Source organism: Pelodiscus sinensis, chromosome 11, assembly GCF_052426305.1.
Source record: "Pelodiscus sinensis isolate ZL-2025 chromosome 11, ASM5242630v1, whole genome shotgun sequence".
Taxonomy (NCBI): domain Eukaryota; kingdom Metazoa; phylum Chordata; order Testudines; family Trionychidae; genus Pelodiscus; species Pelodiscus sinensis.
In genome coordinates this window covers 31,973,408-32,000,765 of record NC_143062.1, presented here as the reverse complement: position 1 = coordinate 32,000,765, position 27,358 = coordinate 31,973,408, and the positions used below count along the sequence as shown (strand labels likewise).

The following is a 27,358-nucleotide window of genomic DNA, read 5'->3' as shown; positions in this document are numbered from 1 at the left end:
GGGTGGGGAGGGATAGACATCATTTATATATATAACAAAACAGTCAAGTTATTAATGCTGGAATTTTTTTTTATGCTTGCCCTTTACAGAAACTCTGCATCCTTCATGCTGCTAGGAAGACTGGTCAATCTTATTATGTTAGTCTTCATTCTGTGTTAAATTTAATACTTCTAGATTATACAATAAATCCCTGACGAATTGGCAAACTGAAGAATTAAAGAATAAACTGGCTCCAAAGGGGGCCATCCTAGCCAAAATAGTGTAGATTTAAGCAATGAGATCTTGTGTGCCCTTTAAAAATCACCCTCTTGGAAATGCTGTTCTTCTGCCTGCATTCTCCTGGGAGCAGAGAATATATCCGTCCAAGAGTGCCTCATTCCAAGGGTATTCACACTCATTTTAAAAGCTATACTAAAACGTCCCTCTTGAAATTGTTTGGAATAAGATGTCTAATATATTCAGACTATATTTTGTTAGCTGCTCTTTCCTCAAGAGAGGTGCTCTTGCACCACTCAAGCTGTGTTTCTCATTTATGTTTAGCTTTGGCTTTGGTAACAGATTTCAAAATATTCTAACTCCTTCCCAGAAGCAGGAATTGTGGATTGACAATACATTTGGATCCTCAATCTTCAGAGGTTATGTTCTTAATACCACTACTACCATACTTAACACTTTACATCTTCAAAGTTTTTTTTAACCATTAGTGAGGGTCTGCTCTGAAAAGTGACCATTAACAAATTGCACCTCGTTACTTAATAGAGCTATTCTTTGCATAGCCTGGTAACAGCCCTTTACCCATCAGCCCTGTAGAACCAACGTTATGGAGAATGAACAGCATTCTACAGTTTGGACCTCCCTGGCCCGGCACCCTCAGGACCTGACCTGACTGGTCCCAGAGGAGGGATTTTGCCAGACCAGGGGAGGTCATTTCTGGCCACCCTGCTGCCGGCCCAATCCCCTACCCTGCCCTACCACCCCAGCAGGCTTCCCAGCTCCCCAGGCAGCACAGCTGGATCGCATGCCAGGCTTCCTGCCTGCACTGTGACCCCTTCCCCAGCCCAGATTGTGCCTGTGCCACCCTCCCCGTAGCTCTGCTGAGCAAGGCAGCCCAGCTGAGTTGCACACACCAGGCTTCCCAACACCACCCACTGCATCCCCCCGCAGCTAAGCTGGGCTGCACACTGGGCTCCTGCCTCACCTGTATCGGGCCGGGCTCCCAGCCCCCGCTCCTCCAGCAGCGCACCAGGCTCCCCCACCTCCACAACGCACCAGGTCTCTGATCCTGGAACATCTGTGGTCCTGCCAGACTATAGATGTTGCTGGACCAGAGTCCTGGTTTATAAAAGTGCAACCTACAGTCCTTTTTGTGCATCTTCCATCAAAATTGTTTATTGAATTCCAATATTTCCCCCTCTGCAAGCCAACTGAAGACAAACTGTGCTGCGCAGGGTTCACTAAGGACATAGTTTACTGTGTAGAACTTTTCCTGCCATGCTGATGTTGATGTCCAAGAAGGAAACAATCCAGTTTTACTCTCTGATCCCCAGCGGAGTTTTCAGATTTCATAGATGGGGGGAAAATCCTTTTACTTGTTAACTGAGGCATAGAGTTTAATGCCAGAAGTGACCCATATCATCATCTAGCCTGACCTGCTATATATCATAGGTCACAAACAGCACCTTATTCTACACACAAACTTCAACAACTAAAATTCAATCAAAGTATGACAGCTGCCAGGAGACTAGACTGCTACAGGCAGAGAATAGGCAGGACCAAGGTGCACCAATACCTAAGACCCCACCATGATGACAGGGAAATTATTAGTGAGACATACTCAGATAATCCTGGCAAGTGAATTGTAACCACACTCTGCAGAACAAGGCAACTATGGTCACTGCTAATCCAACCGGGGACTTCATCCCAACTCAACATAAGACAAATCAGTTACACCTTGTCCATGTGAGCAAAAACCAGCCAAGTATTTGAGACAGAGGTTTTGTCTACACTTGTAAATTTGAACTGCAGTGACACCAGCACTGGGAGAGAGTTCTCCCTGCTCTGTAGATAAACCAGCTCCACAAGGGAGAAGCTAACAGTGCTGGAAGCATGGCTGTTTACACTGGCCCTTTACAGCACTGTAGCTTGCTGTGCTTGGGAGGAGACTGATTTTTCACATCCCTGAGTGAGAAAGTTACAGTGCAATAAAGAGGCAGGGTTGACCAGTCCAGAGACTACTCAGTTCCATCACTGGCCCTCTCTCTCCAGTATCTCATCTCCAGCCATGGCCATCCCTACACTTGGGGAAGGGCAATCTCTTCTTGATCCCGACAGGTAGTTGGCTGAAACTCTGAAGCATGCACTTTTGAGAATATAAGACACAAACTGGAAGTGAGACCTAGGACTGTTGAGCCCTGTCCCATATCATCACAAGTGACCCTTGTTATTCAGTTATGCACACATTTGATATGTAAATGAGACAAAAAACATGAAATCCGATTATGCTTCTTATATAGTCACTCAGTAGAGTACAAATGAAAGTATTCAAAAGGCCAAGTCCTGCACAACTTACTCTGGAAGAACTCCCACTGGTTTGGCCCTAACACCTCTAGTTTAACACACTTTCAGGTCATAAGGAGAAAAAGATGGGTGGTATTAGCCCCAGTTAAATACTGAGAAATATCTCAGAGAGAGAGATTACAAAGCATGATTAGGACCACAACGAATTAGAAAAGTCAGGATTAGGACTCAAGAGTAAGTGGCTTCCAGGCCAAACTTCTGTCCACCACATTACTCTTCTTTCTCCTCTTATGGAAGTTAGAAGGCATCTGTACAAGACAAGTGATATTGTCCAGACTGTCAGAAATAACAAACCTTATTAGTTCTGTAGTTACAGAAATCCAAATCAAGGGGAAAAATCTTAAAACTAGTTGAACTCACAGACCTTACTGGATTAAGCAGTTGGAGATCTAATTTTACCAGATATAGTACATTTTTTTCTACTTTCTCAGTGTATACTTTGTTCATCCATTTAAGTTTTCTGGGAACAGATGTTTCCAACAGCATCTGAAAAGATCTTGTAAATATATTAAAATCTACTGGTGTTGGAGACTGTAGTAGTACTAAGCCATAATTAAAAAAAATCGAGTGTTATAAGATGCATAGGAACTAATGTTAAATTTCAGATACTCCCCAAAACTTTAAAACTTAACAGTAGTGAGAGTCTTAATAGAGAACAGTTATTTCAGTGACTATCTTGTTAACCTACTGCATTAGAGTGACCTGCTACAGTTCAGAAACTTAACAAGGGAATACATCCAGTAGCAAATATGGCTCAACTTTCCTCCCTTACATTTGTTGCAACTCAGTGGGAAGAACTTGGTTCAAACCATACAAAAAAAAAATAAAAGAAATTGTCTATATCAGCTGTTCTATAAATGAGGCTGATTCGCCCAGCTACATGGGATCTAACGGAAGGCTACCTCCCATTTAACCTGACACCTGTTTGTGATACCATTATCTATATCAGGGGTTGGCAACGTCCAGCACGCATGCCATAAGTGACACACAAGAGGATTTTCAGTGGCACGCGTAATGAACGGGTTCCCCCTTATTACCCCTTACCAGCAACGGGGAGCCTGTGCTGGCGATCCAGCACCGTACCCCCTACAAGACTGGAGCTAGCGCCGGCTTCCTGCAGGGGCAGGGCGTGAGGGGGAGCCCATTCATTGCGCGTGTCCTTCAGATGTGAGACTGAGCTTGGGGGTGGGGAGGAGCCAAGGCCAAGTTCATACGTCGCTGCCACTGCAGGGTGCATAATGCAGCATTACGTGTGTGTCATCTCCACTTGCAGAAGTGGAAATGATATATGTGAGCTGAGCTGCCCCCTGCGGCAATGTCACCCCATCCCTTTCTCCACCTGGGGTGGCGACTTCATGGCGAGTTCCTGGCTCTGTCACAGCCCCTGGGAGGCATGCGGGTGTGTGCATGCACTGAAGGCCTAAGTCTGGCAGCTCAAGCTGGCCTGGGAAGCCCTGAGGCTCTGCGCTGGATCCGGCTTATGGGGAAGTGCATGCACGCTGCTCTTCCCCTACTCATAGGAAAAGCTGGAGCAGAGCCCAGGGCAAGAAGTCAAGTGGGGCGCGCAGTGGAGAGAGCCCCTCCTACTCTCCCAGGAGAGTGGCATGGCCCAGAGCAGGAGCATTAAATCTTAGCACGCTGCTTTGGAAAGGTTGTCAATCCCTAATCTATATCAAAATGTTAGTCTTCATAGCTACTCTTCTTAAGAAAGTGCCGTCAATTGCCATCAGTTTTTACCTAGAACTGCCCCTATACTGATTTCTATAAAATATATTTCCTGGGATATATCCTAAAATCAAGAAACCGTGGTTTTAATTGGCTCATTTCACTTCAGCTACCAAGAGACAACCATCAGAAAGCAATGACTTTTCATAGAATCATAGAATACTAGGACTGGAAGGGACCTCGAGAGGTCATTGAATCCAGTTCCCTGCCCTCATGGCAGGACCAAATACTGTCTAGTCTAGACCATCCCTGATAGACATTTATCTAACCTACTCTTAAATATCTCCAGATATCAGCCCAAAATGCTTTAGAGGCTGGGAATATTCATCTGAGTGCTGGATAAAATCCAATAACTAGAAAGTTTTTATTTCAGAAACAGAAATGTATGAGCAATCTAAATATTTTAAACAGATATGGGACAAACATTCCCTTGAATACCAAGAAGGTATGTGTCTGGGTTTATCCAAACCCAGCATTAGGCAGTTTTGTAATCTCCTATTCCAGTTCCAATTCATATGCAGCTGAAATTTTGTAAAAATAGCTATTCTTGGGCAATTCTGCCCCAAGATACTGGCAGTTTCGATTGAACAACAGGATTCATCTTGTGTGATTTCCACCATTCAAGAAGCATTTTGACACATGCTGCCATAATTACAGCTGGTGAAATTTTGGTGGCATCTAATTAAAGTCTTGTTAGTGCTTAAATCCAAAACTGGATTTGTAGCCTAAATCTGATCAAATCATGCTTCCATTGCCCATTTCTAAAATAGAGTACCCTTTCAGCTCATGCAGTGTCTTCCCGTGTTTAAAAGTGCATGGTTTGGAAGTATATTAATATATAATATGTGTGACTAACAATAAATCACATGGACCCTCCCTCTAATCCCCTTCACTGTGTAGTGCACAGAGGAACAATACTGAAAACAGAGGCCTAGATATAGAAAATATGTTGGAATGTGCAGACAATTCCCATTATCTCCATAACCGTGTCCTTCTTTCTCAAAGAAGCTCCGTATGCCAAAAGCATCCCACTGAAAAATAAGGAGGCTAGAGACCCCAGAGAATGGCTGTTCCATAAAGCATGTTTCTCCCCTCCACATAACCCAATTTCCATGTAAGACAGAGGAAAGTTAAAAGCCCCTCTTCACTCTGCAACCATGATCAAGACACTGCCACAAATACCATTCTTCAGGGAGGGGCTAAGAAGAGTGTGGTGGAAGAAGCACTTTTTTCAGCTCACCAGAGATCAGTGGGGTTTGGCCCAGGTTTTGATGGGTATCCCTATTTTCCATCTTTATCCTTTGCCACAGCCCCAGTCTCTGATGCACTGCTGAAAAATTCTCTGGTGCAGAGAGGGTTATGCCAAAACATCAGGTCCACAGCAGTCAAAGGGAATTATTTTAATTATATGTTTTACATATGAGGACCACATAGGTGCTGTGATAGACATCCTGGGCAAGCTTCATGCCTAGTGCCCTTCCATTATTTGTAACGGAGATACAGCAGATGTAAAATTTGCCTTTCTCCATCTGTAAAGCTTCAGGGATTGTATCTGTGTGTAATCACTCTCTTTCCCATTTTTCTGAAAAACAGCAAGTTATATAATTTGAAGAAAAGTTAGAAATGGCAGCTTCACTCCTGTTCAAACCCCTCATGGCTGTCATTCAACGTCTGACCATTGCTGGCCCACTGTGTTTCAAGAAAAGGTGGCCTGATTATTCACAGCTCCTACAGTGCCTCTGGGCTCCATTGTAGACAGAGATTTGCGTGAGAAATGATTGCACATTCCTCCAACTGAGCAACATTATGGACAGAACAAGAGTAATGAGGCACGATTATCAGGAACAGCGCTATAAGCCCTTCTGATCAGCATGTCACATCTAAAACAGCCTCATCTAGTTTCAGCTTGAGATCGGCCTCTTCTAAAGCAGGTGCTCCAGAGATTCTGCTCAACTTGTCAGAACAGTGGCTGCCAGCAGAACTGTTAGGGTGCGTCTACACAGCGGCACCGCTAGCTCGAAATAAGCCAGGAAATTTGAGTTATGCAAATTGCGTAGCTTATTTCGAGCTAGTCTATTTCAAAATTTGAAGCTATTTGAAATAGACCACTATTCCAACAAGTCCCTTAATCCTTGTGGAATGATGTTTACCGGGATGTCGGAATAGCAAGCCCGTTATTTCGACTGCATTTCGAAAAAATGGCATGCTGTTAATACATGGAAAATGCTATTTCAGGATACCGGATGTATCCCAAAATAGCACCGCTGTTTAGATGTACCCTTGTACAGCTGTGTGCTAGATATTAACACTGTTCTTTCCGCAGGAAAATGTCAATAAGTTCTAGGACCTCCCTTAGTGAGGGATCATTTGAGACAGTCTGCTGCCTTCTCCACTTGCTCTAAGATGTTACTTCCCAACCTGCAACAAAACAGAGAGCTGCAAGTGTTACTCTACCAACCTGAAAACAGGAAGGAACCCCCCCCCCCCACTAGATGACACTTGCAAATTGCCAATTATTCTTCTAACTTAATGGCTAACTTCCCCTCCTTCCACTTTGCTCATGCATTCTGCACTATTCTTAGTGCGACTGGGCAATGATGATCTCCAAGCGCTATTCCTGACTCATACGCTCATTCACTTTCTGGCATTGGGCAGGTCACTTTGCCTTTCAGAGTCTCATGTTGCCCCACCGGTAAAATGGGGGGTTTATTCTTACCCACTTCCGGTGGGTGCAGTGAGACTTAATTTGTGAATGTCTGTTAATTGCACTAAAATTTATGGATGGATAGAGCTACAGAAATGCAATGTGTTAATACTCTTCTTCTTCTCCCTTCCACAAAAAACATTCCAAAGACCAATAGGTAATAAAGTATACAGGTATTAGCTATGTACTCTTTTCGGCTGAGCATTTTCTTTTCTCATTGTCAAGAACAACTTACTGTTGTTTAACACTATCCTTAATGCAGTAACTGTATGTACAAATGACATGTTGGACTGCTCATTTGTGCACACAATTAGTGCAGCTGTGCATGCAACTGCAACAACTATGAGCAAATTATCCATGTGTGCCATTCTAAAGTCTGAGTCATTACTTGTAGACACATGCTATCACTAATATTGACTATACTATTAGCTGGGATCATGTCGCTGTAGGTAAAGTGTGATAGGTCTCAGGTATTTTTAATTAACTGTTTTCATGTCTCTCTTGTGCTTGCTTGTACAATGTTTGCATTAAATTACTTTAGCCAAGGATGGACTTATGTTTTAATGTCTCTGATAATCCTTTCCAGCAAGCTATTGGGCCAGAATAGCATAGGTATTTAGGCACCTGGACTGATGACTAGTAGGATCTTAAAAAGTTCCTAAGAGAGATAACCTAATCCACAAAAAGGGTCATTTAATGAAAAATGAAAGTGTCCATATTGGGAGTTAGCACAAAAAATTTAGGGTTTAAATTTAAAGTGCAATAGCTATTCTGTACTAACTGCCCATGAATCCACCATGTTGACAGCCTCTCAATCAAGCATGATGTCTGGTTTCAGTGTGAAGTCAGGTGAACCTCACTGAATAGACTGAATATCTCATTTCAATCTCCAATTCATTTGGTATTGAAACTCAAAGCAGGTGTGGGCCCAAGAGGGGTACTTGGGAGGTTTGAAACCATCTGGTAAGAACCTGAGTAATTTGAACCCCTTTTAGATAAAATCTGTAATTTTCAGATGGCGTTTTAGAGGTTTTTCATCTTTGCATACATCCATAAATTTCATAGCTGTATTTTGAAATAAATCCTTTTGAAAATATACACTCCAAACTTGCATTGTTATCCACTGTTCAGTAGAGATGGGCCCAGAACGCTCTATTCAGATCCGGATTCAAGTCTGAACTTTTCCAAATAACAGTGCAATTTGGAGCCAGGGCTTTGATCTGGACAGTTATGTCCTGATCCTAAATCAGATCTACATAAGCACAGAACACAACACACACTATTATTGGGAGCACAGAGAGTGAACTCTTCAGGCCAGGGACACTTTTATTTTTTACTGTAAAACAACATTCATAATTACAGTAAGAAAAAAATATTAATTTGGAACAGTGCAGTATTTTTCAGCTTCAGATAGTGCTAGCAACCCACCCAAACATCAGATTATATAAAATAAAAAATTGATTTACAAGAACTTTTTCTTTCTTTTTAATGTATAAATTAACTGTAAATGTGCTGTTTCCTTTTTGTGGGTAGTCCTCTAGATTTATTTGAATAGATATAAGGTTAGAAGAGATTTATTTTCATATTTGGCGTTTTTGAATTAGTATTAACCAGTACTTCAAAGTAACAAAACTCCTTTAAAATCCAGTCCCACTGCGAAACTACAGTATGTTTGGACAGTAAATGGATGCTTTGTCATACTCCCATGTGGATACAAGTTTTAGTTTGGAAATATTTTCTTACTGGTTTTAGACAACATTTCCAAACCAAAATACATACATACTGAAATAGTTTCTATAATTCACCCAAGCAGTACATTTTATTTAACAACTCATTATCATAAAACTCTCTGATAGCTATCTGATCATTAAACCACAAAATGCATTGTTCAGCTAACATGCAAAGTCTGAACAAAGCCACAAGAGCCAGAAAATTCAGAGTTAAAGCTGAAACTCCATAATTATCACATGCCACTATGCCCAAGTATTTCAGCATATAAAATACAGTAAATCAGAAATGGTTAGACTGGCATTTCAACTCACTTCTCAGTTCCATATGTGCATTAATTACCTTTTAACTGTTATTTCCCCTCATGGGTTTATGGACAGATCCTCAGTGATGACTGCGGCGTGCAGAATACAAATGGATGCACAAAGGTGGCTTAATGTTCCCATTTGCAATCCCCTGATCCTACTGCTGCTTAGGGATGTTAAATTGCATGTAATCAGTTAATTGAGTCAGTCTAATTTCCAATGACTATTTGATTAGTCGATAAGGGGGGAAACTGCTGAACCACAGCGGGGTTAGCTCCTGGCCCTGGTAGCTAACCCTGCTGCAGCTCTGCCTTTTAAATGTATTAAGAGCCTGGCTCTTAATACATTTAAAAGGCAGAGGGCATAGAGGGGGGACCAGGCATGAGCCAGGAATCAGCTGATTCCTGGCTCACACTCGATCCCACCCCCTGCTGCCCCTATCGTTTTTAATCATAGAATCATAGAATCATAGAATAATAGGACTGGAAGGGACCTCAAGAGGTCATCGAGTCCAGCCCCCCGCCCTCAAGGCAGGACCAAGCACCATCTACACCATCCCTGACAGATGTCTATCTAACCTGTTCTTAAATATCTCCAGAGAGGGAGATTCCACCACCTCCCTTGGCAATTTATTCCAATATTTGACCACCCTGACAGTTAGGAATTTTTTCCTAATGTCCAATCTAAACCTCCCCTGCTGCACTTTAAGCCCATTACTACTTGTCCTGTCCTCAGAAACCAAGAGGAACAAATTTTCTCCTTCCTCCTTGTGACACCCTTTTAGATATTTGAAAACCGCTATCATGTCCCCCCTTAATCTTCTTTTTTCCAAACTAAACAAGCCCAGTTCATGAAGCCTGGCTTCATAGGTCATGTTCTCTAGACCTTTAATCATTCTTGTCGCTCTTCTCTGTACCCTTTCCAATTTCTCCACATCTTTCTTGAAATGTGGCGCCCAGAACTGGACACAGTACTCCAGCTGAGGCCTAACTAGTGCAGAGTAGAGTGGCAGAATGTATTAAATGTATTAAAAGCCTGGCAAATAATGAATATGCAAATAAAATGTTACCTGTTTGCCAAAATATGTACCCCAACCCCAGGCCTCTCATATACTCCAACCATGACTTCTGCACCGCCCCCTACTCCCAAATTATGTTATTCAGCCCCAGCTGTGACAGCAGCTGCCCACAGGCCCTGCCCCTCTGCCACACAGTCATGGCAGGTCCCAGCCCCTCCTGCCACAGCAGGCCCTGCACCCACCCCTCCACCATTTGAAATTATGGTGTTCAGCATAGTGGAGGATTGGGCCCTTACTTAACTAATTATCTTTTGGAGAGGCACTGCAGGCTCATGGTGTGAGGTTTAAGGGTCCTTCAAACTTAATGAACCAGAATCTGACCTAAATTACAATGGTGTAAATGGAGTAAAGCCACTCAGGTTTAACACCTCCATACCTGAGATCAGAATCTGGTCCCGTGTAGCAATGGACCCATTTATAGTTAACCGTGTTTGCTAAGCTGTGATGGCACACTGCAATGGAAAGTACCCACTAACGAGATCATACATATTCATCATCATCCTCTTTGGAGACATGAATTCGTATCCTATTGAAGTAATGTGATGAAAATACATTAGTGGTCCCATTCTAGCACAAGAACGGCACACACTCTGGCTACGTCTACACTGGCGCATTCTCACACAAAAACTCTTTTGCGAAAGAGTTCTTGTGCAAAAACTCTTCCAGAAGAGAGCGTCTACACTGGCATGTGCTTTTCCGCAAGAGATGTTCTTTTGCGCAAGAGCAACCATGCCAGTGTAGACGCTCTCTTGCGCAAGAAAGCTCTGATGGCCATTTTAACCATAGGGCTTTCTTGCACAAGAAATTTATGTTGCCTGTCTATACTGGCTTCTTGAACAAGAACAGTTGCGCAAAAGGGCTTATTCCTGAGCAGGAGCGTCAGAGTTTTGGCGCAAGAAGCCCTGATTTCATACATTAGAATGTCAGTTTACTTGCCCAAGAACAGGTGGCCAGGGTAGACAGGCAGCAAGTTTTTGCACAAGAGCGGCCGCTTTTGCGCAAGATCGCGCCAGTGTAGACACAGCCTCTGAGGCAAGTTGTTAGAGACAGGCTCTCTCAGCTCAGGAACTTCTCCACTAGTGACTGGTGCAAAAACAACCACTGTGTCTTTGTTCCAAAATCCTTCCTTAAAATGTATGTCTTCCAATAAACCTACCAGTCTTAGCCCACTTCTTTCAAAAGTGCTTTAACAAAAACCTTTTATTAACAAAACGCATAATAGCAACCCTCTGATAATCTTCCTCCATTTTTCTAGAGAATCTGCATAGGTGATTTGTCTGCCATTTAGACCCCAATTTAGCAGAGCACTTACACTTGTGCTTAATAAGTCAAAGAAACTACTTATAGGCTTAAAGTTAAGCATGTGCTTAAGTAATGTACTGAATAAAGACCCCCAACTCCTTGTACTGCACCGAGCACACTGTCAGAATGCAATTTATCAATAACATAATAAATAACAAAAAAAATCTTCTAGTAAGATCTGAAGTACTCTGTGGAAGAAACATAAGCAAAATCTACCCAATTAGACTTGTCTATTTTTCCCTCTGGGCAAAATGTCTGTCCCTCAAGCATATTATTTATTCGTTATTATTTATACAGCACTATAGGTGTGCATGATGCTTTACAGACAAGCACAGTTCCTGCCTCCAAAATAACTTACAGTCTAAGGACCTGACCACACAATCCACTACTTCTCACACAAACAGTCTTTTTCCTGTGGGTCCCACTGACTTCAACAGGATTAGTCATATGAGCAAGGTTTTCAGGACTGAACCCTGGACTTCTTTCCAATCAACACCCCCCATAACACTACTCATTCCATGTGCTGTAATACAGAATCTCTGTAACCTATGTTTGCAATGAATCAGCCAGTCATTTCAGATTTTTTTAAACTCATTTAAACCTCCCCTATAATCTATAGAACCACTTAGAAAAACTTAAACACATTTGTGTTATATGTGGACAACCCCACCCCTCAAACCTGGGAACCCACTAACTGCTGAAAAAGTGGAGCTTATAATAGAAACATGGATAGACCCTTAGCTAAAACACCATGCCAGCTGCAGCTGTAATATATTTTCCTGCTGTGTTCCCAGGGCTGGGATGTAAAATGTATTAGACCATTTCATTGTCTCGAAGGTAGAAATTGGTGTTAGATTTTTTTTCACTGCAAAGAAACATTATATTACAATCCTCATCTTGACACAGTTGCTTGGGGAGTTTGAAATAAAAGCAGCTTGTTAACTTGCTGGCAATCCTTATGATTAAGAAAAAAGTGGAAAAAACTGAAAAGCTCTTCTTCCAACTAAATGGCATGTAAGAGAGCTTCCAGCAGACTAGGTCAACGTTTCTAGAGATTTGCACTTCAAGTGAACAGGAAATGAACAAATATTAAGCAGGAACAAATATTAATAGTATGTTGCATTTATGTACTGCTGAACCTTCCATGCAAGGAATACAAAGCACCTTCAAAACAGGAATCATTAACACCCAATGAAGTAAGCTCAGTTACTACAGTAAGATAATTGTATAGATTGGTTTACTGAGGCACAGGGAAGCAACTTGTTCAAGGATATACAGATAGGCCGTGTCCAGACTCAGGGGTTTTTTCGGGAAAAGTAGCCTTTTCCCGAAAAAACTTCCCCTGCGTCCAGACTCAAGCCGCGTTCTTTCGAAATTATTTCGAAAGAACGCGGCTTTTCTTTCGATGGCGGTAAACCTCATTTCACGAGGAAGAACGCCTTCTTTCGAAAGTTCGTCTTTCGAAAGAAGGCGTTCTTCAATGTAAAGAGGCCGTCTTCAAAAGAGAGCATCCAGACTCGCTGGGTGCTCTCTTTCGAAAAAGCAGATTTCTCTTTCGAAAGATCCGCCTGCAGTCTAGACGCGATCTTTCAAAAGAGGTTCTTTCGAAAGATGCTTTCAAAAGAGCCTCTTTCGAAAGAAGCCTGCAGTCTAGACATAGCCATAGTCAGTATCAGGATTAGAAGCTGGTTCTCCTGATTTCCAACCCTAAACTATAATCACTAACTTATCCTATTCCCCTTATGAAAATATACAGTTTGATCCTGCCAGGTGCTGAGTAATTCAACTCTGACTTCAATGGAAGCTGAGGGAACTCAAAACATTGTGGCTTCTGCCACTAAATGCCACATAAATCGTTTAACCACACTTCTAACAACATAACTATTCTTAATAAGTTTTCATTATGGAACAAATAATCTTCTTAGTCATCGTTACATATAGATAAGATCCTGAGTACAGCAATCATTTCTGCAATCATTGAATCAATACAAAAATTAATTAAAAAGAAAAGATGGATCTTGTCAGTCCCTGAAGAGAAGTCACCTGCTTTACACTATAACCCTAGTTTTCATCTTTGCTCTGACACTGAGTTCATCTGCAGACTAGGGCAAATCTCATCATCATGCAATGAACAGCAATAAATACATTAACGTGAGTGCCACATAGAGGCTTGAGAGGAGCATTAATATGTATAAAGCGCTTTACAGAGGGAAAAAATCCAGATATTTTAAGTGCTGATAAAGAATGGCTTATTCATTGTTATTAATTGTTGCCTCCAGGTGACTGTAAATCAGAAAAAATCTGTACTTTTCATATAGGCTGGGATTTTCAAAGGAGTCTGAGGAAGTTAGTTAGGTGCCAGGTTGAGTTTCAATGGAAGTTGGGCACCTAACTCCTTGGGGTACATCTACACAGCAACATTATTTCAAAATTACTAGCGTTATTTCAAAATAACTTAGTCCATGTCTACAGAGCAGGCAGTTATTTTGAAATAATGTCAAAATATTGTCAAGCTGGAGTTCTTACTCCAATTCCTGTAAACCTCATTGTATGAGTAAGGGAAGAGGAAGAGTGTTCTATTTCAAAATAAGTTCTGTGTAGACCCTCCCAATTTTGAAATAAGCTATTTCAAAATAAGCTACGCAATTGACATAGTTCGAGTTAAATTCTGTTGTGTAGACACACTCTTAGGGTATGTCTACATTGCATTCCTCTTTCGAGAGAGGAATGCAAATGCAGCTGAGTGAAATTGCAAATGAAGCACGGATTTGAATTTCCCACGCTTCATTTGCATAATTGCGTCCGGACGCTATTTCAAAATACCCTATTACGAAAAAAGAAACACTGTCTAGACGTGGTTATTTCGAAAGAAACCCCTTCTTTTGAAATTACCCTTACGTCTTATAAAATGAGGTTTAAGGGTTATTTCGAAAGAAGGGTTTACTTTCAAAATAACCGCATCTAGACAGCGTTTCTTTTTTCAAAATAGGGTATTTTGAAATAGAGCCTGGACGCAATTATGCAAATGAAGCACGGGAAATTCAAATCCGCGCTTCATTTGCAATTTCGCTCAGCTGCATTTGCATTTTTCTCTCGAAAGAGGAATTCGGTGTAGACATACCCTCAGTGTCCCTGGAAAATCTCAGCTACTGTTGCCTAATCCTGCAGTCATTGCTCACAATGTGCCCCTGAAAAGTGTTGAGGGCCTGATCGTTAGGGATACTGAGCAGTACACCCAGCATGTCAGTGGAAATCATTGAAAGTGTAGGTGTTCAACAGCTCTGGAAAATCAGGCCCTCAACTCCCACTGGCTACCATGGGAGCAGAGGCCCTTAGGACTGGATCCACACCATTTAATGCACTGTGTCTTTTTGTGGCATTAACTAAAAGCCACGATGGTTACCAGATTTTCTGGCTGTCTGGCAGCTTGTACTTTGCCACCAAAGGAAAACAATTCAATGTCCCTAAGCCAGTCTATGAACTACGGCATTAAGGCTACCTATTGTAACTTAGTATGGGGCTGCCGTTGCCAAACAGACTGGTTACCATAGGAAACCTTTCTATCATTGCACTGTGAAGCACAGAAGCCAAACCCAAGTGCTCTGTCTTGCCTGTGAAATCAAACAGATGTTTTTATAATCTTTGATGGAGCCAAGTTTTGCCCTTTTCCCAGCAGAAGAAAAAAAAGACACAGTGCTAAAGCAGCTCTGTTGTTTAATAATTTGTGACTTTTGCTAAAGGGGAAAATAGGCATCTTTATCCGGCATAAAAATTTATATTTCAGTGTCTTTGTAGCCATGTTGATCCCAGGATACGTGGATACACGGCAGATGAGGTAATATATTTTAATGGACCAAATTTTGTTGATGGGAGTGAAATGTTTTCAAACTTCAGAGAGCTCATATTCAGATCTGGAAAATGTAACCAGCTAACTACAAGATGGGACAAATTGTTAAACATCCAGTAAACATATGTTGCCAGAAACCACTTAAAATAAAGTGGGCACGAGTGATAATTTCCAACCTGAGTTTTGTAAAGCTCAAAAGCTTGTCTCTTGCACCCTTGTTTGTCTCTTAGTTCAATAAAAGATATTGCCCTCCCACCTTGCTTCTATTAACATTCATGTCCACTTAGTAACAATTTGTGACAATGGTAAACTTGCACACCAAATGCAATGAAACAATTCAGCCTGTGTTCCCTCTCTATGTACTGTACACATCCTGCACTGTCCTGCTGCAGAAATATACAGAGGGACGTGGGAAGAGAACAGCTACAACTGAACACACATTCTTAGAGCTGCCTTTCCTCCATGTCTGTACAGAGAGCAACAAATGAAAAGAAAGAGAAAAATAAAGTCTGTGAGTCACCACTGGTTCACTGGGGACAGGGAACGTGGGAATAAAGATGGTCCTTGATAAAAGAGGGGGTGGTTGTATGTATGCAAAAACCACTGCATGTTTGACTTCATAGTAAGCCACGTAGGAATCCAATTGATTGTCACAATGAACCTAAATTTACACATGGATACTGAATTAATGTAAATCATTGCCAAAAAGGAGCTTATTGTACTCAGCATGTCTTCCTCAATTTTCTAAATTGTGTACATAAACCAGAATCACTCATAGTGATGGATCAGAGGAGGCTATGAGATGGATTTGAACAGAGACAGTCCTGGGAATGCAGAATCCACATACAAATTCTAACACCCACTTCAATCCAGGGCAGAAGTTTGGCTTCATACTACTGTAAACCTCTGAGAGAGGTCTGGGTTTGGCTGCTGACATACTCTTTCTCAACCATCACCCAAATCCAAAGTCTGACAGGGATTCAGGTGCTAAGGTCTGGGATAGACCATTAGAGCCTGATATGCATCACTGAAGTCTATGGAGATTTGCAACAGATTTTAATGGGGTACAGTGTACAAGTTCATACCCACAGAGACTCAGGCCTGTACACAGGGCGAGTGCAAAGGGTGCGAAAGCACCCCGCATGGTCCCCTAAGTAAGTATACTCCGCAGGAGCAGTGAGCTGTCTGAGCCTCCCACAGCCATGCTTTGACCAGCTGAGGGAAGGCTGGGGCTGATTTCCCAGCTTATGTGGGGGACCATTGGGGTGCATTTACACCCTTGTGGTCCACATTTACAAAAAAAGCACATACCCCCACAGAAATGCGTATGGGCCTGAGTCTAGTTATAACATTCAGGTCAGGCTTTTGGTTCTGATTCCAAGCACCACCAACCCAAAGTCCAGTGGTTCTCACATGCAGGCTTCTGACTGAATCCCATCTCTAATTTGCATTTATACGACAATGCTTATGTCAGATACACAGAGATGTGAAAGCTGTATCACTTTCGATGTTTACACTGGATTAGACAAAGCACCGGAGAATGGACTGAAGAGAACAATTCCAATGGACAAACTAATAAATCTTTTCCGCCTCTCACTTCCATGATTCTCAAATCCCACCAGACTTCAACCTGATGGATTGTTATCACTTACTCAGCTAGTCAAGAAGGTTCACGGTTATTAATCCAAACATGAGACCCAATTCTAAAGTCCTTACAATGATTTTAAAGGTGTTTTGCCTGAGTAATAACTTCAAGATTGGGACCATGGAGAATCCAGTCTCAGCCAAGCATTCCAGTCTATGCACTGCTGGATATCAGCAGGGGCTCACCACACTGTCTGTTTGGGGTGTGCTGAGCCCTGTCCTGCAGAGCTCTAGGTTGCCTTTTACAGTCTCTCATCTACTAAACAGCTGGGTTTCTGCCAGCAGGTGGTTTCCCTAGGATAAAATCATCTCACTGTAGTGTAGTATCACATGGATTACCTTACTTTTTACCACCGACAGGGGGTTATAGTGCCTTGAACCACACCCCTTCTGCCTCAAAATCTGCTCTCTTGAGCTGCACTTTTATCAGAATTAGGGGCTCTCCTCAGCAGGGATTCCCCAACTCTGCACTCTGATCTTCCACAGGGACATATCTGCTCCCTGCACCACGGCCCTTGAAAGGGAACCTTCCAGTTTCTCACCCTCTACAGAAGAGGTGTCCCACCATCCTAGAAAACTAAGCTGCGGCCTTATCTGGGGCACCTTCCGAACTTTCTCAGTGGTTCTCCTAATGTTGTGACTCTGCACTCCTGGACTCCGCTGTTACCTGGGTCCCCACGAGGGTGGGCAACTGCAACATCCCAGGAGCCTCGCTCCCCATCCCAGAGGAGGAATCCCCACTCCTGAGATCCAATATCAGCGAGGATGCTGAAGCTCCCCTGAGCGGGGGCATGGGGGTCCCCACTAATGACAGGCGCGTCTCCAGAGGTGCCTCCCTCCCACCACAAGGCTGCCCAGGGGGGGCCCGATCCCAGCCCCCCGCCGCCTACCTGGATGTTCCTCTTCTCGCAGGCCGGCCCGGTGCCCTGCACCACGCTGTCCAGCACGTCCACCCGCCCGGAGTCGGGCTCCACGAAGCACGAGTGCCGGGCCTGCCGGATGCGCCGCTCGATGTCGGCGAAGCGGAAGGCGCAGAGCGCCGAGTTGTGGCGGGCCCCGGGCGGGGCGGCGCCCTCGAAGACCCCGAAGAGCAGCTCCTGCGGCCGGGCCCCTTCCCCGCCGGCGGGCGCCAGCTGCAGGGCGGCGGCGGCGGGGAAGACGGAGAGCAGGCGGGTGAAGCCGCTGCCGCCGCCGGGCCCGCACTGCAGCCCCAGCTGGATGTAGGACTCGGTCAGCTTCTTGGCTTCGCCGGCGCTGGCGTTGCGGCCCGGCTCGGCCAGGCAGATGCGGGCCAGCAGGCTGTGCGAGTGGCTCTCCTTGTCGCCGGCGTTGGCCTCGCTGTTGAGGGCCAGGTAGGCGTAGGCGGCGCCCCTCAGCGGCGGGGCGGGGTGCAGGAAGGCGCGCACGAAGCTCAGCTTGTGGCGGGCCTTGTGGCCCTGCTTGATCTTGAAGATGTTGTCGTCTGAGGGGTTGAGGTCGAAGGTGAAGAGCTTGGCCAGGTCGCCGCGGGCGTTGAGGGCGCGGATGGCGATCTCGGGCGTGTTCTCGAAGCGATGGTCCTCCAGGCTCTGGTTGCGCGGGAAGAAGGGGCTGCCGAAGCCCGTGTAGGTCGCCCCCACCAGCAGCCGCGTGTCCCGCCTCCCCGCCGCCGGCCGCAGCACCAGCCCCACGGTGGAGGCGTTGGGGTGGTTGGCCGCCACGTTGAGCATGCTGGGGAAGACGGTCACCGGCTCCCCGCCGCCGCTGGCGCTGCCCGGCGGGAAGCTCACGGCCACGGCGGAGATGTTGGCCATGCTGCGCAGCTGGCAGAAGCCCTGGTAGATGGAGCCGCACACCACCACGATGCCCTGCTCCGGGTCCGGCTGCAGGATCTTGTTGTAGTTGTTGGTCAGCCGCCTGGGGTGCTCGCAGGAGGCCTGCGGCAGCTGGGGTGCGTGGCACAGGGGGTTATCCGGCACCGGGCCCACCTGCTCCTCCACCTCCAGCGTCAGGTTGGGGCCGGAGAGCTGGTAGAGCCGGTTGACAGCCGCCAGGTAGATCTTGCTGCCCGGCCCGTCCAGAGCGAAGTTGTTGGTCAACGTGGGCGAGAGGAACTTGTGCTGCACCTCCAGGCCGGCGTTGGGGCTGGCGAGGAGGGCCAGCAGCAGGAGGGGGGTTAGCACCTTAGCGCCTCTCTCCCCGGGAGTCATCCTGCCGCCTGGGCTGCTGCTCTGCAGAGTGCATGAGGCTCCACGGGAAAGGGGGCTTTGCAAAGCCAGGGGAGGAAAACCTGCTTCCTGCGAAGCCAACACGCCTCAGCACTGAGTGACGCCAGGAGGGAAGTCCGGAGCTTTTGTTGCAATCGCAGCCTTTGCCTGGTTACTGGACCTTCCTCTCTCTCTCTCTCTCTTCTCGCCAGCGCGGAGATCGGATGGGGTTAAACTCCCGATCTCGTCTTTGCAAAAAGCAGCACCCTCCCCTCTCCCTCTCTCTCTCTCTCTCTCTCTCTCTCTGACAGCTCCGCTCTGCCTGTGAAGCGATCCGCCGCTCTCAGACTTCTCCTCTCTTTCGCTTCTCTCCTTTCTGCATTACTCATGATGTGTGTTTTTTTTTAATTTAGGGTTTGTCATGTGAATATGATTAAGTTAAAGATATTTTCCAAAAGCTGGAAGGCAAACGTCGCACCAGCCAACCACACAAAGAGACAGCCCTTGTTCCTTGATAGCAGCTCTTCTAACAAATAACTCTTGTGTTTGTGTGTGTGTGGGGGGGTCGTGTTTCTAATCAGAATATGGGACTGAAAGGGAGATAAGAACTTTTTCTCGTCCGGACATAAAGCAAGATTGCAACCATAAGTAAAAATAACCAAACAACATTCATTTTTGCCGACCCACTCCTATCCAGTCTTCCCTCTCCCCCCCCCCACTTCCCACAGTCAAAATAGGTTAACTCTCAGTGCTCTTGAAGTATTGCACTCCCCATAAAGAAGTTGTACAAGAAAGGATAACAAAGAAGAGAGGTCAGACTGTCTGGAGTTGGGGGTCAGGGATAAATTAAGTGGACAAATATTTCAAGTATGTAAGGGTGGGGGGATCTCTACCAATCCCACTGTATTTCAGTCACTGGCGCCATGCACTGCTTGTTGTTTTAATTCCCTCTGTTGCAATGGAGATGTGTTTGCACTGAGCTGCTCTTTATTTAATGTGCTCAAGAAAAGCTGACATCCCCCAAGCTTGAAATCTTCTACTCATTCCCAGGGCAGGTATAGCACAGGCAGCAGAATTCCCTGACACTGCTCTGATAATGTTCCTGAATCCTATCCAAGAAGACTTAGGAATGAGAGCTTAGTAGGGATCGGGTTGGGGTAGTATACCTCTTCCATCTGCACCCACAAAATAAACTCTGCACCTGTGAGTTGCTGCTCACAGTAGATTGTGCAGGTGTTCAAATTATAATTGTGCATATTCTTTGAGCTCCATTGGGCATCTGGTGCTTGGTTTATTTGCATTAGGTACCCTATGGAGATAACACTCAGTTGTGCAGGTCAGAGGTCCTCTCTCTTCTTTCAGATGGCTTTTCTACACAGAAAAGTTATACCAATATTAGTTAAGGTGTGAAGTTAAACTAATATAGTGAAACTAGCGTAATGCCTACATGGACCCCCATTCCAGTGTACAAGTACCTTTATTGCTTTAGGATAGGTTTAAAAGAACCCCTCCACTGCAAAAAAGCAACTCTGATACTGGACTAAATGTTTACATGGAGTTTAAATCAAGACAGTTATACTGATTTAACTATATACTTATACCACTATATATGGAAATTTTTTACAAGATAGACAACCTCTTACATGTAGAATGAAATAGTTAACAATTTTGACACAAATTATCATCACTAGACCTCTGAGTTTACCCCTCACTAAAATTCAGGGTTTTAGAACTAATGTTCTAATCTGCAGGCTTTCTGCAGATTGACATAGAGATCTCTGCCTCAGTTACTGAGTGCATGTTGATAACGTTTACTGTGCACTCCTACTAGCTAGAAACTGATTTATTTTTTTGAATGAAAACAGATCAGAATTAAGAGGTATTTGTATGCCAATATTGGCTGAATGTATGCCCTGGCATTCAGTCTCTCTTTCACTTTCATTGACCTTTCTACAGATTTTCCCAATTTGGAGAAGTTTTGTGTGTGTGATGTGAGCACCCATCCTCTGAAAATAAACTGAAACCCATACCAAACTCATTTAATATAATCACTAGTTGCTAACAATGGGCTGATTGTTTTCTCCCTCAGGAAAATCAGCAGGATAACACTAATGTGGAGAAAATCTCAGCAAGATTTCTTCCTAATTGTTCCATCAGAGGAAGAAGGGTAAGATTGTCCTGGGACTGGGTTGTCTTATCACTCTTTCAACTTAAGCTGGAAGGAAATGAGGTAGCTCCAAGCCCCACTTCTTGTCTGCTCACTCCCCAGTGTGGAGCCACAGACTTATCGAGCGTCATCTCTGAGATCAGAGGAGGACTGAAGTGTCCTTCATTCTTGTAGTTGTATATTGTCACAATAATTGCTGTACATCTTAAGGCCTTGGTCCCCACAGTTCTTTGGAAGTGTAAGAATCTTTGTTTCTCTAGGAAAGTTTCTATCACTTGTGGTTCTGAAAAAAATCTTGGAAACATAATCTGTTAGTTAGTGCCTATTACGCCCGCTGGTGTGTAGGGCAGCAACGAAGGTTCTCCATTTTTTGTTTGTCTTTGGCCATTTTCTCCAGTGTGTCCCAGTTGTAATTCATTCTCTTCATGTCTGACTCAACAGTACGCCGCCATGTTGTCTTGGGACTCCCATGTTTCCGTCGTCTTTCAGGCGTCCAGTGAAGTGCTATCTTTACAATGGCATCTGCCTCCCTTCTCATCACGTGCCCTATCCATCTCCAGCATTTTCTCATAATGATAGTTGTCATGAACTCCTGGTGGCATCGCAGGAGCAGGTCGTGGTTGGAGATTGCATTTTTTGGCCGAAAACAATGTATCTTACGAAGGCTGGTGGTGTGAAAGGATGAGAGTTTGGCACGGTTGCACTCTGTCATCTGCCAGCACTCTGAGCCATATGGTAGTGTTGATATGACACAGCTCTGGTACAGCTTAAGCTCTAGCACACCTTAAATAAACCAAATGGTAAATAAAATAATACTTATATGTATTATCTTGGTGCCTTCTTCCACTAGGGAAGGGTGTGAGTTGTGCATTGAGAGGCCTAACCATGCATAGATCAGGGGCAGGTAGTTAGGTCTGATGTTTGGTCACTAGACTCCTGGCAGGCTCATACTAATAGATTCTGTGCCTCTCTTTCAATATCGGGAGCCATCCCTGTGCCTGGGCTGTTCTCATGTTACTTCAGTTATTTTCACTTATACAAAACATATAATTGAGACTGATGGGGATTTTGGATTACTCGTATTCTGGATAGAAATGTCCTCTGTTGTCTAATCTCATTTCTACACCTGCTAGCTTCCTTCACCCCTTTCATGTCCCTTTCACCCATTTCAGAGCACTAATTAATACATAACTGCAATAACCATGCGATGTTCACTGAAGATGTGCATAGAATTAAATAGTGCTTTCTCATTAACTCATTGTCCTTGCTAATCATAACTATCCATTACAGATATTGGTTCTTTTTAAAAAGATTGTTTGGGGTTTTTTATTTTCAAATTTTAAATACTAGAGTATCATTAACTCCCCAGAACTAAACTCATGCTCTAAAATATAACACTACATTATATTTAGCACCTTCCATTCTAGGATGTCAAGGGCTTTATAAATGCTGGCTAATTAAGCCCTAAGTGTGAGGCAGGTAAGTATCATTATCCATATTTTACAGAAGGAAAAGCTGAAGCATGGAGGTCTTCATTTTCCAAAAAATTGACGAGTTATGTAAATGCTTCTCTTTTGGGGAGCCCCATCCCATAATCTGTCTTTTTTAGGGTTTCCTACCACCACTCATTACCACGATATCTGGTCTCCTTCCAAATGAGATGACCCTTTTAAAGGACCTCATATTAGACACCCAAAATTTTAGGCAACCAAAATAACAAGTAATATCTGAAAATTTAGCCCCAGGTGAATAAGTGAGTTGCCCAAAAGCATATAGTTACTGGCCTTGTCAGGGTTAAAAGCCAAGCATCCTGACTTCCAGTTTACTGTAATGACTACTTTCCTACACTGATATAGTTTAAGCCAAAATATTGGTAGTATTGCAAGATTATCAGGTAAATATTTCATTTTTGTTGTTGTCAGGAAACAATCCTCTGACGAGATGCTTTGAGGATGATTTTTTCCAGAAATGCTCATTCCCATTATTACTAGTGCAATTGGAATCCCTAAAGAATATGTTCAGATAATGCTATTAATAGAGGAGTTTTAATCTCCACTATGCAGCTCGTAGTATTTTTCTTTGTTCAGAAAGGAATGAAGGTCCGAAAACAACCAACAAAAAAAACCTGTCCATGCCTCCGAATTTGGACAATTACCCCCGGCCAGAATCTGTTTCTGTTTGACACTTATGCAGGTTAAAAGATAACATCTTTTTAGACAGGGGGAGGGGGAAGTGTGTGTGGGGGCAGGAAAGGTGTGTGTGTGTGTAACAACTCAAAACCATTTTAATCATTAATAAATATATTTACCCAAGCACAGATGTTCTATAGAGAGAACATGAGTTACTCATGCACTTACTCAGGTTATATTGACTCAACATTGTCAAACAGCAGGCTCTGTGTCTAGCCCTTTTACTATGCTGAGTACAAACATCTATTTATTTTCCTGGTTTTAGCAGCAAGCTACCAGAGCACAGCTTGACTTTAGGGGGACAGCTCACAATTCCATGTTGGAAATGAACTGGTTTGACTCAGCAGACCCAAATAAATAACCCACCAAGCTGACCATTTGGAAGAAAGAAAGAAAGAGACTGGTTTCTAGATATAACACGTCATTCAATGTGTGACACTGCCTAGAATCAAGTGAGTTCTCCAGCATTCAGTGCTGTTTGTCTCTCACACCATGTCTTCTGTAGCATGGTGGCTATGTTAGGGATAGAAATTCTAAGAGAGTGTCTGTAGCTTAGTACACGGAGCACCTGGAAATCAGAAAAAAAAATTTTTTTTTGTTTATTGTACAAATAGTATCTGGAAATGGTTGGCAGTTTCCCAAGCCTGATTTAAGTGTTGCCTGGTGTGTGTGTGGGAGTGAGAGAGAGGTAGATAGAAGTGTTGTGAGTAGATTTGTGCAAAACTCAGAAGTTTCTTCTTCATCTTCTTTTTTGTGGCAGGCTGTAATGTGGGTGTGCTTTGGGCTTGACATGACCTCCATTTGTCTGAGTTGTGAAACCAATCTCAAAGCAAAAGTTCACTCAAAATTGATGAATTTCACCTGCAAACATAAGAGAGTGAAAATTTTAAGTTAAGTCCAAATCTGCCACCGGCATCCCATATCCACTCCATTCCTAGGGGCTTCGTCTACACTTCAGGCTTCTTGCACAAGAACTTTTTGCGGAAGATATCTTCCACAAAAAGGTCTTGTTCAAGAGTTAATCCACACTGTCATGTGCTTTTGTGCAAGAGATGCACTTTTGCGCAAGAGAGTGTCCACACTGCCAGGGTGCTCTTGCACAAGAAAGTTCTGATGGCAATTCACAGGATGGCCATCAGAGCACCTGTACTTTTTCCGATAGGGTTTCTTGTGCAAGATACCCCTGTAGTCCATCCACACACACAACTTTTTGCTCAAGAGCTCTTCTAGAAAGAGGAATAACTCTTGTGCAAAAAGCCCTGTCTTCTGACAATCTACTGTACTTTTTCTTGTGCAAAAACACGCTTGTAGTGTGGCCGCTCTGTGAGTTTTTGAGCAAAAACTCTGCAGAGTAGACGTAGCCCAAGGGTGTGGATGGGGGCGGGAGAGATCAGCAGGAGCCACATTGGACAGTGAGGAAGGATGGCCACAGGGGAGGCCTTTAACCCCACAACCTCTCCAGTCCTCACACAGACTAAATTAAACTGGCTAAGTTAGCTAGACAAATTCATACTGAAACAGAGTGATTGTCCACTAGAACAATTTACTAAAAAATCATGCTAGGAAGCTTTTATGAGAGAACTGCTCCTGGAATTATTTTGGAGAAGTTCTGTGGTCCGTGTGGTCAGATTAGATGTTTATAGTGGTCCCTTCTGGCCTTGAAATGCCCTTTCTCTGTGTCTATAGGTTTTTGATAGGAGAGGGGGCTCATTGATAGAAGTGGGGCAGAGAGGGAAATGTGGCTCACGGGAGAATGGGGTTGGAACAAGAACAAAAAGAAAAGAACTCAGCAGGAATTGTCTCTAATATGGATCTGATCACTGTGCTTATCTGCTGCTCCCACATCTTCTCTCCTTTGCCTAGCTTTGCACAGGGGGGCTGTCTAGACTGGCAAGTTTTTCCGCAAAATCATCTGCTTTTGCGGAAAAACTTGCCAGCTGTCTACACTGGCCGCTTGAATTTCCGCAAAAGCACTGACGATCTCGTGTAAGATTATCAGTGCTTTTGCGGAAATACTATGCTGCTCCCATTCGGGCAAAAGTCTTTTTCCAAAAAACTTTTGCGCAAAAGGGCCAGTGTAGACAGCAGAGATTTGTCTTCCGCAAAAAAGCCCCGATCGCGAAAGTGGCGACTGGGGCTTTTTTGCGGAAAAGCACGTCTAGATTAGCCACGGACGCTTTTCCGCAAAAAGTGTTTTTGCGGAAAAGCGTCCTGCCAATCTAGACGCGCTTTTCCGAAAATGCTTTTAATGGAAAACTTTTCCATTAAAAGCATTTCCGGAAAATCATGCCAGTGTAGATGTAGCCGTAGATTGTAAGCTCTTTGTGGTTGATTGGCCTCATCATACATATTGTATCAATTAAGGACCTGCCTATTGCACTTCAAGGCACTCAAACAATGGTAAGGCAGTAAATAGACCAATTTATTTTCAATCCTTAGCAAATCTTTGAACAATCATTGACTGAGTTTCTAGTTTATGAATTTGCATTGCAATAGCTGTTTACAGTGCAACCAGGCAGATTTCATATGGCTAGCCTAGGTGATTTATCAGAAAGAGTAAGACAGCATCTCTTTGCTACAGATCTTCCTCACTAAACAGAATTTAGAGAGTGGGCTTAGGTTTGCTGCAAACAAACCCTTACAGCTGTGGCTGTGAGTGCAGAGAAGTCATGGCGGAACAGCATGGTTCTGATAGCACTGAGCTGCAGGCCCTCACTGCTCCTCTTAGCAAAATAGCAATTTATTGGGACCCTGAGAAGTTTTTAATAGAATCATATTTTTTTTCTCCTCAAGCCTCGTGTTCATAGATTAGCCTTTTTCAGTGCAATACAGAGCATCACAGGCTGTGCAACACAGGCAGTCCCTTGTAGCCTCTTTCACCCATCAGGCTAGTACATTCAGGCTACATCTACACTGGCAGCTTCTTGCTCAAGAACTCTTTTGTGGAAGAGTTCTTGTGCAAAAACTCTTCCACAAGAGAGCGTCTATACTGGTATGTGCATTTGCGCAAAAGCATCCATGGCAGTGTAGACGCTCTCTTCCGCAAGAAAGCTCTGATGGCCATTTTAACCATAGGGGCTTCTTGTGTAAGAAATTCATGTTGCCTGTCTACACTGGCCTCTTCTGGAAGAGCTCTTGTGCAAGAGGGCTTATTCCTGAGAGGGAGTGTCAGAGTTCTCGCACAAGAAGCCCTGATTTTCTACAGTACAATGTCAGTTTACTTGCGCAAGAACGTAGCCAATGTAGACAGGCGGCATGTTTTTGCACAAGAGCAGTCATTTTTGTGCAAGAACGCGCCAGTGTAGACACAGCCTCAGTGTTTTGTCTGCAATGATGAGCTGCCTAAATACAGGTTCTTACCAGGAAACTATTTTCTTTGTTAACAATGGAGGTGAACATTTAACAGGGATAGATTTGGTAGATCTGAATCTACAGAAGTTCTAGTTTAATGCAATGGAAATACTTTTGTAGGTTATGAGATCACTTATTATAGCTCTTTGGGGAGAAGAAAGAGGTGGTCTTGCAGCTCAAGCAGCACTGCAAGACTCTTGAGAGTTAGGTTCTGTTTCCCCATCTACTACAGACGTATCTGTGAGTTCAGGCAAGTTACTCTATGCTGCAGTTTCTCACCAGTAAAAAGATTCCCTGGTTCTGTCTGTTTAGATTGTGAGCTCTTCCAAACAGGAACTGTCTTTCCCTCCATATGTTCAGCCTAAAGAGGTCTCCTGTGCCGTGGGCTGCTGGGTATCACTGCAACATTATTACCAGAAGTCCTAAGTGGCAAGAGCACAGGCTTCTAATCCAAGCTCTGATACAGACTTCTAGGGAAGCTGAAGCATAGAGATGCTGAAGTCCAGGTTCCCCTAAGGTCCCCATATAGGCACCTAACAACCATTCTAATTAATT

General features: G+C 43.8%; 1 protein-coding gene across 1 annotated transcript in view; it reads right to left on the bottom strand.

Moving 5' to 3' along the window:
- Positions 1–19,317, bottom strand: part of PLXND1 (plexin D1) — a 145,465-nt gene extending 126,148 nt beyond the window's left edge. Inside the window, exon 1 of the mRNA XM_075938737.2 lies at positions 17,801–19,317. Within this exon, the coding sequence (XP_075794852.2) occupies positions 17,801–19,099 (1,299 nt within the window). The 5' untranslated portion in view covers positions 19,100–19,317. The remainder of the gene's footprint in view (positions 1–17,800) is intronic.
- Between the last annotated feature and the right edge of the window lie 8,041 nt (positions 19,318–27,358).